The sequence below is a fragment of the Cyphomyrmex costatus genome, unplaced genomic scaffold (genome assembly GCF_001594065.2).
Source record: "Cyphomyrmex costatus isolate MS0001 unplaced genomic scaffold, Ccosl1.0 scaffold296, whole genome shotgun sequence".
Taxonomy (NCBI): domain Eukaryota; kingdom Metazoa; phylum Arthropoda; class Insecta; order Hymenoptera; family Formicidae; genus Cyphomyrmex; species Cyphomyrmex costatus.
The window spans coordinates 885072-900473 of NW_017277082.1; the positions used below are offsets into that span (position 1 = coordinate 885072).

Below are 15402 nucleotides of genomic sequence, written 5' to 3' on the forward strand. Positions count from 1 at the left end.
TTTTTTTTTTTTTTTTTTTTTTCGATTTTACATTTCTGTCTTGTACATAACGAAGGAAGAGGTTCCTGCGCGGGACCGAATCGAAAGGGAGGAAAAAAAATGAGATGTAAATTAACGCCATCATATTCAATTCTGTTGCTTCTGTTTCTTCATTTTTTTTCTCTTTTATAAGCTATTTGTGGTATCCTTTCGTATCTAATCAATTGCGATATTTGCTCGCAAACCTGGAACATTTATTACTGAGAAAAAGAAAGGGATCGAAACGGGAAAAGAAATATTTAAAAAGGAGAACTAAAAGAAAACGAATTCTTTGATGATCAAGAGATAAATGGAAGGATAGGGAAGGAGATTATTCTTATTGGTATGACAGCACATCATTGCGTGAAGAGCAGAGTATGGCATAGCATTAAGGGATTAAGTACAAGGTTTGATATGCACAAGTTTACAAAGGAAGATACATAATTCCGTATGTTTTAGCATCGCACTCGTCTAGGTGTCGATCAATTTATGAATTTTTTTTTCATATACATAATATGAATTCTGAAGTAAAAGAAATAAATAATGATAAATCCCGAACGAGCGCGATGCGCAAGCATAGAAAAGAACAGAGAGTGAACTTAAACTGTCTTATCTACTCCGTAGCATTTCTCCTCTCTCTCTCTCTCTCTCTCTCTCTCTCTCTCTCTCTATCTCTTTTTCTATCTATCTTTCTCTCTTTCTACCGCGCGTTTTGATAGAAAAACGCATCTCGCGGTTTCAATTTTGTCAGTTGCGCGCGAAGAAAACTTTCGCGAGGAGTACTCTTTGGACAAAATTCGATCGTTATTCTTCTTCGTAATGATTGGTCTCACGCATAGCGTAACTCTGACAATATTATTCTTCGATCGTTAAGTATTGACAGCCGGAGGCGACATCAGAGGCAACTCGATCCTCACCGGTGATTCCTCTGCTGTACATGCTCATATTGTCCTCCGGTTTCGGTTTCTTCACAGCGTGACTGGCTATCGGGCAGCCCGATAAAGACCTGTGGCTGTGGAAGGAGCCGTTTATGTGACCGAGTCCATCGCATCCAGGTGTGGGGCAATTGACACCCTCGAACTTCATGGCTGTCGCGGCAGCCACGGCCGCCTTGTGCTGCTCGACTGTACCACCAGACTCCAACACTCGCATCTTATTCCTGTTTGCAATTGGACATCCAGATGCACTGTAATAAGAAAATAAAGATACATAATATAGGAGACATATATAAATTACGGATAAAAAAAGCAGTCATCGATTTCAAAAACTATAATCGCAGACGTCATTAAAATAGATTATCAACTCAATCTTCATTTAATAAATAAACAGTAATGTAAAACCGCAGTAAATTAAAATAATATTTTATACCCAAGTTACTTTAATTTATTAACCTAACTTATTATCAAATTACAGAAATTGCTGCAAATCGAACAATATCAATAATATTTTTAAGAAATTACAAGTATTTAGAACTTTGAGTTAATTTTTGCAATCTGTATGAAAACTAATATTACTGAAAGCATTTAATCGTCGCAATTTGTCACATAAGATAATTACAGGATGGAAACAAACCTACGATACAATCTGACAGAGAATGATTCTTTATACAAAAATTAATTAAAAGTATATACAATCAACTTTTTTGTACGAGGCTTTGTTTTCGAGAAAATCAAATTTAAAAATCATATTAAGTACTTTCTAAACTTTTAGAGTGAATTGTCACTCTAAAGAGTAAAATCTCACTCTTAAAAATTAAAAATTGACCCACTCTTTTTTAAGACTCTGGTTTAATTTTCACTCTTTAGACTGATATTCCATTCCAAAGAATTAAGAGAGTACACGTGCGCTTAATGAAGGCTTTCAAAATATAGTATATGAGACACTATAAACGTTATCATGTTTAGTAGAGATTAAAAAATATGTGACAAATAATTTAATTTTATTAATTTTATTAAGAGAAAAATTGCTGGAAAATTTCCGACAGTCATAAGCAAAATTGTGCTCGTCAAATTATTAATTCATGAACTATGTTGAATGTCTTCCTACTAGGCACCAACTCTCGGTCGTCCGAAAAGAGTACATTGTAATTAGCAAAAAATACATTTAAAAAAAAAACAATAAACAAGAAGGAATTTCCTGTTGTCTGTTTTAAATGCCGGTGTTCGATAAAATGGCATTCCTAAATTGTCAATAAAAATATAATTTTTATTGACAAAAAACACACACCTCTATTCAATCTTTATAAAATTACATATAAATATATTTATTTACATTTTACTTAATGACAGATATTTTAATGTTACATTGAAAAAATTGAAAAAATAAAATTGATTCATGTATTGAACATACCTTATAACTTGTAAGATTTTTCAACAAATACATATATATATATATGTATAGGTACGTATAACCAAATCTCTAATAAAACCTATATATGATAAACTACATACACACGCACACGCACGCACGCACGCTCACATATATGTAACATACTGCCCAAAGCAAGCGCTAATCCTAATACAAGCCAATCATAACTCTTTTTCGTAAAATAATAAATTTATATATTGATTAATATATTTAAAAATTTTGTTTCATTTTCCAAACAAGAGTAGAATAAGTGGAAAATAAGAGTACGTTATCTTCCGACTTCGAAAAGAGTATTCTTAAAACAGTACTGTTGGTAAAACTCTATGAACTTTATTATTTTTTCAAAAGCTGCAATAATTTTTTATGTTAATATCTGAAGATTAAACTCGATTTTCTTGAAAATAAAGCCTCGGGAAAGATTTATTTTGCGCATTTTTATGCAAGGAGTTATTCTATACGATTATATTATATAGCTAGGTTTGTTTTCACTCTACATAAGTAAAAAGAAAAAACAGAAAACAATATCATCTTAAAGCAAGATCCATGTTGCGTGAAAGTTCCTTATACGAGCCTTACCTGCGGTGCGACAAGAATTTGCCGGTGGCATGGCCGGACCCGTCACAACCTGGGATTGGACATCTGTAGTCCAAAATGCCAACGCCACCGTCACCAACACCACATAATCCATCCGCACAGAGCGAGCGTGAAACGAGCGGAAACCGCCAGTTATTAGTCAGCGTCTTCGCTTTTGCGCGGGGTGTAACTCGGGCAAAGGGAGTTAGGATGCGGTTACAGAGGGGGAACGGGATTTCCCCTTTCTCGGGTCTCATCCGGCAGCCTCGCGGTACGTGCAATGCGGTCGAGAAGATACCTGCGTTAGCTGCTACGTGCAACGTGCGAACGCGACGAAAACGCAAATTGAGATCGCGATTACCGCCGCACCCTCAAATTGCGGAACTTGCGAGATGTAATCGCGTCGTGAAACCAAATCCTACAAACTCGCGATAGCTCCCCTACTCTTTTCGGACCTCCTTTGCGTTGTATTAATTTATTATATCTATTACTTTTCAATATTGAATACAAACTGAATAATTAAAAAAAAAAAGAATTTTGCAAATACACTTTGTTTTAAAGTTTTGTTTTATCAAATAAAATGAGCACGTTGCATTTGTAGCAATGCACAATTATACTTAAATTATACTTAAATGTTACTATAAACAATATATATATGTGTTATGCTTAACATGTTGCATAATTAATTTTTCGCAAAATTTAGACGATAATATAATTTCGTTAGTACAGCCCGCGATTGCAATGGTATTGCTCATTAAACGTAAACACGATTAGTTGAGGATATTCTGTACAATATTAAATGTTCAAAGGACAGAAAAACCATAGCACTATAGCGAAATGTATACCGAAATATTTTGAGACAACGACAAATTAAATAATAAATTATAATAAATTTTACTTATAAGATTTAAAAAGTATAGACTGCCACCCTCTAAAAGTTAACATCCTTGAATAAATGAAGATCAGGAAACACTGCCAACCCGTGTTAACCGCGTGTACAGTGAGAATATAGAGCGCATAATTGATAGTATTCGCGCTAACTGACCTCAGGGGTTCAGAATCTTGACCATCTCGAGGTTTACTCTTTGGCTTGTTGGCCCGTGGACAACCGGACAAACTTCTGTGTGACGAGTAATTTCCCGTGACATGTCCAGAACCGTCGCATCCTGGGGTAGGACACTTGAGCTCCTGGGAATGTGCCTGGATTTGCGAGCGGTCAGCTCGTGGGCACCCGGAAAGGCTGCAAAGGAAAGAAGACTGTCTTCTATTTCAACGCGTTGCGAAAACGCTATGAAGATCGCGCGCTGCGTGTTCTGGGAAGATACAAGAAATTGTAAAGAAAACTTTGAAAAATTCATCATCACGCTATACGGTTGTTGTCTGATAGAATTGCGCAACGCGGTAATCTTCATGGCTTTCGTCACACGAACGCACACCTCAGAAACGTCCAACCATCGCTTCAGCAACACATCGCATGCAATTTACGCGACGTTGCCACGATGTCGTGAGTACTCATATGATCTAAGGTTGTTCTATTTAAAGGACGATCAACATCTCGAAAATTAGATCTCGATGAGTACGATCCGAACATCTCGTTCGCTGAAACGATCGAAATCATCTACGTATCGCACGACGGGGGATACAACACGTCACCTAAGTTAAAATATTGTATTATTATTAATTAATTAATCGCCGCTAAGATCTAAATGTATTATGTATTCATCGAAGAGCAAGAGACGTTGGCTCACCGAGATCCAGTGCGCATCGGCACTGGCTTCATTACGATTTAGCTTCATTACGGACGACTTGCCTTGCGTCCAGTTCGAACGAAGACATTGAGGGAAAGGGTGACCTAAGACTCGCATCTTTTGCTCGAGCACGCCAATCGTGCACGCCAATGATCGTAGTTCGAGTCTTACGCTCCATAGGGACACCCTCAAATGTCGTGCGGATTATGATTGATGCGGGCGGACAACGGATCGTGTTTGGTAGCATGCAAATGGCAACGCCGTGTTCCAGTTGGATCACTTATGAGGTGTCGCTCGTAAGATCAATCGCGCTTCATAATCGCGTTGATCCGTCATCGGTCTTACTCTAAGAACATCGAAAGGGAGAGCAGGGAGCACACTCACACCTGACCCCAATGAAACTCGCCAATTGCCAATTTGACTTTGCACCCGAGGTGCATCGCGAAGCGATATCTTCGACCGCTTCGTGGATTTTCTTGATCGTTATTGTTCTGCTATGACATGGTCATCGACAACAGTTCGCTACAAAGCTGCCCACTCGAGGCTGGCGAAAGCGGCTTTCAACGGACGGGTTAGTCGGTTAATTAATCACTACGTATGCGTATGAAAACGAATGCGATCGAAAGCGAGTCCAATGCCGATTCTTCCGCAACGCCGAACTTTGATTTTGCCATCCCTTTTCGTAGGGGTCGGGTAAAAATAGCGAGGAAAAAAAAAGGAAAAAAAATTCATTCAATTACGAGGCTCATCTACACACCTTTGATATCGCATAATATGACGTGGAGTATGAAACTAAAACGAAAAGGAAAGAGGAGAAAAGAGATAGAGCGAATAGACTGTATAATAAAAATAAAAACTATATATTGTATATATATATATATATATATATATATACTTGTGCAAGGTATATACTGTAGTACCACTGAATATTCACATGTATGTACGTCATATATGGATATACATGGCAGCATAATATTGACCAAGTGTACAATTCAACCGCTTAACTAGGAAAAAATAGGGTTTCTAGATGTATGTTTCGTATTGCAACACACTTAAGAAGCAACTACACCATGGACCACCAATATGCATTGATGCAAGAACCATCCATATAAATATAATTCGCAATTTACATAATATCATTTATTATATGCATGTGTGTTTCAGGATATATTGTTATCTACCATATTTTAAAATGAAAATATCTATGAAGCTTTATTGTGGTATCAAAGAGGACAAATTTAAATGTATGTAAGTATGTATGTGTATGTAGCGTGCTTGCGTGCGTGCTGCATCGCCATATCGATATATACATAATCGAGCGTTCACGTCAAAGGCTTGGTGTAAATGTCGATGCTGCCTTGCCTTCTGTGGGTAGCGTAGTTCCCTGAGACATGACCCATGCCATCACAGGACGACGTGGGGCACTGTATCAGCTCCTTGCCATCGCGACCACGAGGGGTGGGCCGAGGTGTGAAATTCAACGAGTATCTCCTCACACTCATACTGCATCGAATAATATTAACCGTCAAATCGAGAGTCCCTATAGTTTGATTATGGAATTATCAATATCTGCACAGCTCTCCAAAGAACGTCCTATAGACATCTAGAAAACGTCCTGAAAAGACGTTCTCTGGACTTTCATCCGAAGGATGAAGTGTGCTGTGTGAGTTACTCTTAATTGTCGCTATTTGAGTGTAGGGATTTAAACGGTATTTCTGCCTAAATTATTCGCTTCTTTTTGTAATACTGTCTATTCAGACTGTAGTTTGATTCACGCTCACAACGGCTCATTCGGCCTTGTTTGGGTAAAGAGCATTTAGTGTTGTTTAACATTTGATAAATAACAAAGATGAAATGATTCCCAAGAGCGTCGTGAGCATGAATCGTACCGAGCCTTAGGATGCAACAACTAAAATTGTATGGCTTTTATTTGCAAAACGCACTTGAGCAAACTGTCTGACGTAATTTAATACACTTTACATCCAACATAAGCGACAATCGTAAGTCGCTTTTCCAGACACGAACGCGAGTATATACATATAGTTTACCGTACAGTTATAGGACCGCGCAAAGTTATATTACGTTTCGTAACTTTTCTGTGAAGCGCGAGTGGAAGAGCAATGTGCGACGTGATAGCGTGATATGAAAAAACATCGAAAAGTAGAAAAAAGGGCCGAAAGGAGACGAAAGAGAAGCGGACCAAAGGAACATATGCGCCGGCTACAGCAAATCAGAGGGTAAGAGTCTCGCTCTTGCTTCCGATCTCATCGTAGCTTCGTACGTAGGCAAGCCGTCGTCGGCAATGAGAAAGCCTCGATGGCCCTTGAGTGGCCGCGATATTGCCGAGCAACCGAGAGCCGACGGATGCCGACTTGAGTGCAATTCAAGCACACCGTCGAACTATCTATCTACCTTCGCATTTTTACAGTCTCTGCTGCTCCACTACTCTGTCTTATAAATGTTGATTCAAATTATTACAATTTTATTGTAATGTGTTTATTAAAAACTCTTTGTCTATGCATACATACATATATTGTATAGCATACATACAAATTTTTAATAAAATAATCAAACTTATAAGCAAGAATTTAAAAAACTTTATGTCCCACAGAAAGAATTAAAATTTATTTTTACAATATATCGAAATCTTATGTATTTTTGATATTTTTACAAATTTAAGTGATTCATCCAAATTGGGACGTATATACTAATAAAAACGTTTTCAAGAGAAGAGACTAATAACATAGTTAGGAAGCGAAGGTAGTTATATTGCCTGCTGGTATTAATAAAGTTGAAGTTCTGATATAGATTGGTTTGACCCCTCGAGATTTTAGTTAGCCGTACATGTTCCACGTTATAGCGATTCAATAAAGATACAATTAATGAGGAGAAGGAGAAACGTGGAAAGATTAACATTGTGAGAAATAATTGAACATATTTTTCATTTTATACATTTCTCAAATAAAGTTTATGTAATAAAAAGATATAATTTACCAAATGTGCTCACTATTATCATTGATTAAACATTTAATAAACATTACAAGTATATAATAAAATAGATAAGATAACACTCTCTCTCCCTCTCTTTGTAATTTTGAACATAAAATTATTAAATATTTTCAATTTTTTAAATGAGAGAATTTAAAATATAAAATATACTAACAATATTAAAAATTAAAATCATTAATCTCTCTCTTTTTAAAATTTAAATTATTTTAAACTTTGTTATTTACTGTTTTATATGTAAAGATTTGTCGATATAATATTTATCTTTATTCAATATTGTACATTCACGATTATATTTTTGCACAAATACGAGTATAAGTATTGGATACTGTCAATATTGTCATTTCAAACTTCCGATAGAATACAAATTCGATGTTCACATTTTCGTCTGTCGCGGAGCCATTCGTGAGATTCGTGGAACGCGAAGCATCGAATTTTGGACCGTGGTAAAATTACAAAAGGGACGAAAGGCCACCTCGCCTCGAGATAGCCGAGGAAGTGTGCTCTGGGTTTCTAACCCACGGCGGGGAGGACGACGCCGGATCTCGGCCCATAATCCAGTGCGGTGGCAACTGATTATACCCCACCTACCCATTTTAACCTTATCCTACCTCGCCTCCGCACTCTCTCAACCCCTTTTCTCCCCGCACGCGCGCCTTCCACTCGAGCCTCATCCTCATTCTCTTCTTATACGCCCAACCGTGCCTTCTCCATACCGCCGAGCTTCACGTCAATTAGAATAAGGTTGGCACTTTCGGTACGAAGAGTAATTACTTTAATTAACAAAATGGAGGTGGGTATGCGCGAGTTTTGCCCCCTTTTCCTCTCGCCCTCCGTCGCTGATGCTAGTCGCCGCCGCCGCTGCCGCCGCCGTCGCCGCCACTGTCTCCACGCCTTTTCAAGCTTCGGCCACGAATCTATCGCGTGAAGGATTCGTGCGATCCTTTCCGCAAGGCAAGTAAGAACCAAGGCGAGAACTCACGATGCTCGCCTGCACGACGTGTGGACGTATTCTCTAATAGTACTACCTCACGCAAAATAACGATTTGGATTCTTATCGCATATCTATACCGTTACAAATGGATGACTATTTAATTTTAAATTTCATCAAAATGTATGTTGAATACAGTGAAAAAACAAATTTCAAATTAAAAAAAGTGTGAAATGCTAAATACCCAATGAATATATCGGCCAATCTGATAGATTTAATAAATGTATTCTCTCTCTCTGTCTCTCTTAATCAAATACTGTTAAAAGTATTTAAATGTCTTCAAATAAAATGTTATTCTCTCAAACGTTTAGTTTAAAATAACGATTCCTATTTCACCGACGGACATAAACTCATATTTACAGTACACAAATTAAAGTTTGCTGTGAACCGGATTGCTCACATTCGCGATACTCCATTCAAAAGGGACAAAAGAGATATCCTACCTATCGTCCTTGCCGGATGGTTTATCGAGAGGTCCAACCGTATGCTGCGGGGGCGGCATGCTGTAACATGGTGCCGGGGTGTAACCCGCTGGAATCTGATAACCGGAAGTCACTGGACCACCTGGGTAAGTTCCACCGCAGTTATAACCTGCAGTTGGGTAAGGGGTGTACGTGTTTCCGGGATATTCAGGTTGAACGCCGGTCATCCCGTACCCTGGATGAGGACTCATGGGTCCATAACCTGACATACATATGAGAGATTGTATAAATAAAAAATGTAACAGTTCCCTGAAAGTAAAAATATGTTGACACGGCGCGCGAAACACGCAGAAAGCATCTTACTTAATCAATAAAAAGTCTTAATAACATGCTTTTCAATTTCTTCGATATTGGATACTTTAATAATAAAATATTAAGATAAATTTATAATGAAGTATTGACAATTTGAAACGTATTGAGATCTTGTTATTTCCTTTATCCATTTCTGTTTTCAACATTTACTCTGTTAGAAAATCCATTAATTCTCTATAGTTACAAACAATTCACAAATTGATACATCTCTACTAAGATGTTAATACCAAGCGAGTTAGTATGATGGAATTTGATCTTTATGATACATAGAAAAATACATGATTTCTAGAACACTCCGCCTAAATACGTACATATACGTGCCATGTAATCGTACTCGAACGGGAGACGCGGAAGTAGCGCGAACACAGGCGCACTACAGGAGCAGCCCGCTGCTTGATTAACTGTTGTAAAATCTACACGTTTATTTACTGGCAAGAATTCATTTTGTCGAGAGAGCACGCAATGCAAATAGCCGACGGACGGAAGGCCGACTGTGCGCGCTCGCGCGACGTCGCGTGAACACGGCCGTGCCCTGTGTGCGTCGAGGCCGGGGAACACGGCGCTGTGTGTGCTCGAATGTTTCAATTTCAATAACTACTCCCCAGCGTCAGAGTCCGCACAATATCGGCCGCGCCGGACTTTTGCCGGCGCTACGTGTACGCGAAATATTGATAATTAACAATGGCCGTGTACCGTCACAGGGGGGTGGTTCGACGGGAAGGGTGCGCATGGTGCACATTCAGGCCGAAGGACGAAGGGAAAGAGAAAAAGAGAGAGAGAGAGAGAGAGGGGGGGGGGGGAAGAGAGAGAGAGAGAGAGAGAGAGAGAGAGAGAGAAGAAGGAAGGGATGAGAAAGGGGAGAATCAGCCGCGGGTTTGGAATGCCAAGGTACAGAGAGACCGAGGAAAATGAGAGTTCGGCCATAGGTGCCTATTATGGCAGTCATGTACTGTTCTGGTGAATTTTTATTCGACGGTTGTAACCGCGTATCGTCCCCCATCCCTATCTACGTCCCTCGCCACCCTTGCCGACCCCCGGGGGCGTCGGGCTCTTTGTTCTCTTCCGAATCCCTCGTCCACGCGCCTCCTCCGCGTCTCCCCCGCTATCACCTGACGTTACACGCCTGTGTAAGGATACATTAACGTTTCGCGTGTATCTCCTGTACCGCGCGTGTGTATGTGTGTACACACACACGCACAGCAGTTAAAATTTATAGTGTTAGGACACCTTGTCGCGTCCTTCTCCATGTCTGTTTCTTTTTTCGCTCTATCTCATCTTCATTTGACATTATCGTACAAACGATTCTCGTCACCAAATTTTCGTAGTGAATTATGATTCAACGTTGTTGCATAGTAAAACAGTAACGTTATTATGATATATTTGTATTAGATAATATTTTTGCAATAAATAAATTTATAAATTTATTTACAGTTTTCCGTTATATAAAGATCTCTTTAATAGATGCATATTGAGTATCAAAATTTAATTGTGACATTATTTCATGTAGTTTAGCTGCGTTTGTAAGTCCGGGAAAAATTTCGGCGCGTAATTCGATAAAACTATAAATATAGTATATACATATTACATATATAATTCACATTGAATTATTAAAGTAACAAAGATCTAACTTCGACTGTTATAGGCATTTAATATCTAATTCTTATTGGTTGTGTTCTCACATGTACGGTCCTATGAGATTTGATATTGATTATATATAATTATAAGATATTCATGTGATAAGTTGTGCCCCAGCATTTAGTTTTATTTAAAATATATTAGGGGAATTAAATTATAAGTTTTCTTTATATACTGAAGATGGTCACATTAATGATCGAAACGTTTATAATTATGTAATTTTAGTTGTATTAAATATACGAGAATTTCGCTACTTTTAACCAGCGTGTGGTATATGCTCCTTCTTCTTATTTTTATTTTGAACTCAACCACTTGATCTTTAAATAATTTTTATATATAATTGTTACAAGTATTCCAATGAGTAGATAATGTTGCTTGATCTTTTCGAGATATTATGCAAAGAAAAGCTTCTATATTCAAGAAACAAAAAATATCATAATACATACATGACCGTTTAATTACTTCAGAAAATTATTAAAAAATATTTTTTACAAACAAGCTTTACGAGTTAATAAATTTTATAACTTTACATTATAAATTATAATTTTGTATAACCATATTATTATATGTGATCATTGAATAAAGCCAAAAAACGTCTTTGAATCATAAATTGTCCACAAAGTTATGCGATAAATGATAACTCACCGGTGGGATCTCGGTAGGCGTCCATGTAGTGGGAACCCCCGCTGTCGGGTGTGCTCTCGCGACTATATGCCGTGACGTGCACTCCAGGCGGCGGAAATCCGGGTACAGGCCTGATCCCTGGACCCCCACTGAAATTGACCGGCTCATTCGCCGTTGAAAAATCCACGGGCTCCGTTTGCTCTTCGATCGGTCGTGGGGCTGGAAAACCCGGACCCACTGCAACCGCGACGGCTTCTCCATGGCCGGTAGAATATTGCGGACTAGGTGCACCGCTGCAATAGAGATAAATATGTACCTTCTTCATCTAACCGTCTTAAGTACTTACAATGGTCTTTTATTATAAGTTTCTATTGTATTTAGTAGTATATATTCTGTCTAATCTCTAAATCCTCTATTAAAATAATTTTTATTTTTTAATATCAGCAAGCTCTTAAAAAAAATATTACTCAAGCTAAGATTTTAAGCTCTTAATCCTAAGACACAATTAAAAAGCACAAGCAATAGGAGCAGAGAATAAACAGATTTCAACTTATTAGAAACTGTATGTATCAGAATACATGATAAGTCGAAATCTTTCATTCTCTGTTCCTATTGTCTGTAGTTTTTAATCGTGTCTCAGATTTTATACTTAGTATTTGTTAATAACTATAAATATGGAAATTAACAGGTACCTGTGGAGTCTATTGACGCTAAGATCGAGAGTCTGACCTTGAGGACTAGGAACTTGAGGACTAGCCGTTAAGTGGGGACTTGCTGCAGCCTGAGGACTACTTCCCACCGTCTGTCCTCCTCCATATTGTGGACTGAGGCTGTTTGAACCGTAGGGTGGTGCCTGTAAATCGCCTCATTGTTGAGTATGAAGATCTCATAATACTTTTTGTACTCATCGTATTATTTCTAACTAACCTGCGGGCTAGTGGACGTAACACTGGAGGTAGACAAATCCATCACTGATCCCCCGGGCGAGGTAGGCGGTCCACCGGGTTTCTGCATTTGCTGCATTTGCGCGACCGTAACGCATTTCACTGCAACATTTACGGAGACGCAACGTTTAGTTATACAAATAAGTTTTTTATACCTTTGCAAAGACAATCTTGCAAAATTACCATCTTCAGTCTTTATCATTCCAGCTGCCGTGGCAGCGGCCATCGCCATTTGATGTTGTTGAGCAGCTGCAGCAGCTTCTTGATGATAGACTCGCTCTTGCTCTTCTTGCGTCATGCCGGTTTGTCCTAGATAGTACATATTTGCCCTTGAATGTAGTTGCTGCTGCTGCTGCTGCTGTTGCTGCTGCTGCTGTTGTTGTTGCTGTTGCTGTTGTTGTTGCTGCTGTTGCTGCTGCTGCTGTTGCTGAGACGGGATAGATGTGCAAGACTGCGTATCGTATCTCTCGTATGTCGCAGTGGTACCGGGATCATACGGTCGATGATTGGCTGCACTGACTACCGCGTTCTCGTAGCCTCTGCCAGCTATGTCGTTGGAATACGTCACTACTGGTCGTGCAATGTTGCTAGCACCAGGATGCATGTACGCTCTTGCGTGTTCGGCCGATCTATGATGATAAAGCTCTTCCGTAGTGGTTGCGGCTGCTGCCGCAGCCGCTGCCGCGGCCATCATGGCACTAGGCTCGTAGGGAGATCTTTGAGACATTTGATGACTCATCCTGGTATCTTCCACCATCGGCATCGGATAGGCAACAGGCTGCATTGGCAGCACGTGATGTGTCGGATGCTGGCTGGGATGATGAATTGTCGCTCCTATAGATGGCCTCGAACCCATCGCGTCCATGGATGACATGGATGAGGAATTCGAATCTTGGCTCATGTAAGAATCGTACGTTTGTCGTACTGCAGGAGGCGGTGGTGGCGGAGGCGAATTCACTCTGCAAGACGCAGCATCCTCCGTTTTAGGGACCAATAACTCGCCCGTATTTTGATTCCTCATAGATAATGTGTTACAGCAACTACTGCTAAGAGTCATATTCTCCGTCTTGGGCACTTTCGCGGGACGCGACGTGTTGTTGTCCTCCGGCGTTTTCGGGGGTTTCACATTAATCCCAGCGTTTTTTGACGAATAGTAATCGTAGGTCAAGCTACTTAGTATGGGTTTCGTGTCTTGCGTTGCAGAACCGTACTGCGAATAACTCTTTGCGTCCATTGAAGGGGGTAACAGATTTGTGCTGATGTATTCTGGTGGTATACCCGGCACTATAGAGAAGATTGTGTATTTAGTAAATTTTACCGAAAGATATAACGAAATGCGTGAATTAAGAAATTCCGTACAATAAAAAATATCATCGTAGTAAAAAATGTTTATAAATTTTTATTTTTTATTAATTATAACAAGAACTATAACGCTCGTTAATAAGTGGTTTCAAACAGTATGTAGATCAAAGCTTAATAAGTTTTTGTTCTAAATGATATACATATGTAGCGTATAACATTCTATAATCTGTGAATATTACCTAAAACAAAAACTATTATACATATATATAGGCTCTAATAAAGTAGATCAATATACAGAAGGAAGCCTTTAAAAGCCAGTGCTTTTGGTATTAATGCAAAAATAATTTATTCTTTATAATGAAGTAATTTAATTATAACAATTTTCGTTGACCCATGGTTGGGATCCTCTTCAGTATTTAACGCTTTGACAAAGATTGTCCAGCTTGTGTATGTATAAAATTATTCTTAAAATCGTTTGTCGTCAGATAATGTAATGATTGACATTGTGTGATCGTGTCCATTTTCGAGTTAGCACTTACATCAATCGTAGACGGCGATTGCTATGGAAGATTGTATATCATGTTGATTGCAAGGATTGCGTGAATCAGACGAACATCCAATACAACAGTTATGAAGCATAAACAAGAAATGGTACATGAATTTGATTGGGAGAACATAAAAATTATGGATAAATGAAAATTTTTTAAACAAACGACTTATTTCTGAAATAATTTACATACATAAGCAGAAAAATGGTTTAAATCGACAAAATGACACAGAACATTTAGATTCCTCATATCTTAGTTTGTTTTCCAAGATGTGATGCTTCCCCCTCTTTCCATCAGTAGTCCATCAGTATTTATTACGTGTTTATTGTCTAGTTATCTAATTTTATAACTCGAGTAAGTTCAAGACACGGCTGTCTGTGATTGCTATGTAAGTGTTAATTCGTAAATTAAAATCCATGTGCTTTAGTTATATCTTTGATATATATATTTTTAATAAATCAGGTAATTTAATAAACATATATGTATATATTGTGTGGTGATGGATGGATGTCAATCGTTATATTATCTGACGATGAACAATTTTGAGAATAATTTTGTATATTATACGCATAAGCCGGCAGTCTTCGTAAAAACATTAAATATTGAAGAAGACTCCAACCATGGGACGAAAACGTTATAATTAAATTTATGGATTATAAAGAATAAGTTGTTTTTGCATTAATACCTTGCACTGGCTCTTAAAGGTTTTTTTGGTATATTGGCTGAAAGTTATCAATTGCTTATATTATATCTATACATATCTTTATACATATAATATCTATAAAATGATTAGTTTACGTATATATTATATAAAGATTATACATATATAAAATTTTTGAAATTGTTACATAT

The 15402-nt window shown here is 38.2% G+C and overlaps 1 protein-coding gene across 1 annotated transcript in view; it reads right to left on the bottom strand.

Moving 5' to 3' along the window:
* LOC108775281 (uncharacterized) overlaps positions 1-15402 on the bottom strand; it is a 71357-nt gene that overhangs the window by 3486 nt on the left and 52469 nt on the right. The window contains exons 7-15 of the mRNA XM_018541592.1: positions 12884-13984; positions 12684-12802; positions 12449-12609; positions 11778-12049; positions 9147-9387; positions 6069-6209; positions 4004-4198; positions 2962-3024; positions 936-1204 (exon numbers count right to left, since the gene is read on the bottom strand). Of these exons, the coding sequence (XP_018397094.1) occupies positions 936-1204; positions 2962-3024; positions 4004-4198; positions 6069-6209; positions 9147-9387; positions 11778-12049; positions 12449-12609; positions 12684-12802; positions 12884-13984 (2562 nt within the window). The remainder of the gene's footprint in view (positions 1-935; positions 1205-2961; positions 3025-4003; positions 4199-6068; positions 6210-9146; positions 9388-11777; positions 12050-12448; positions 12610-12683; positions 12803-12883; positions 13985-15402) is intronic.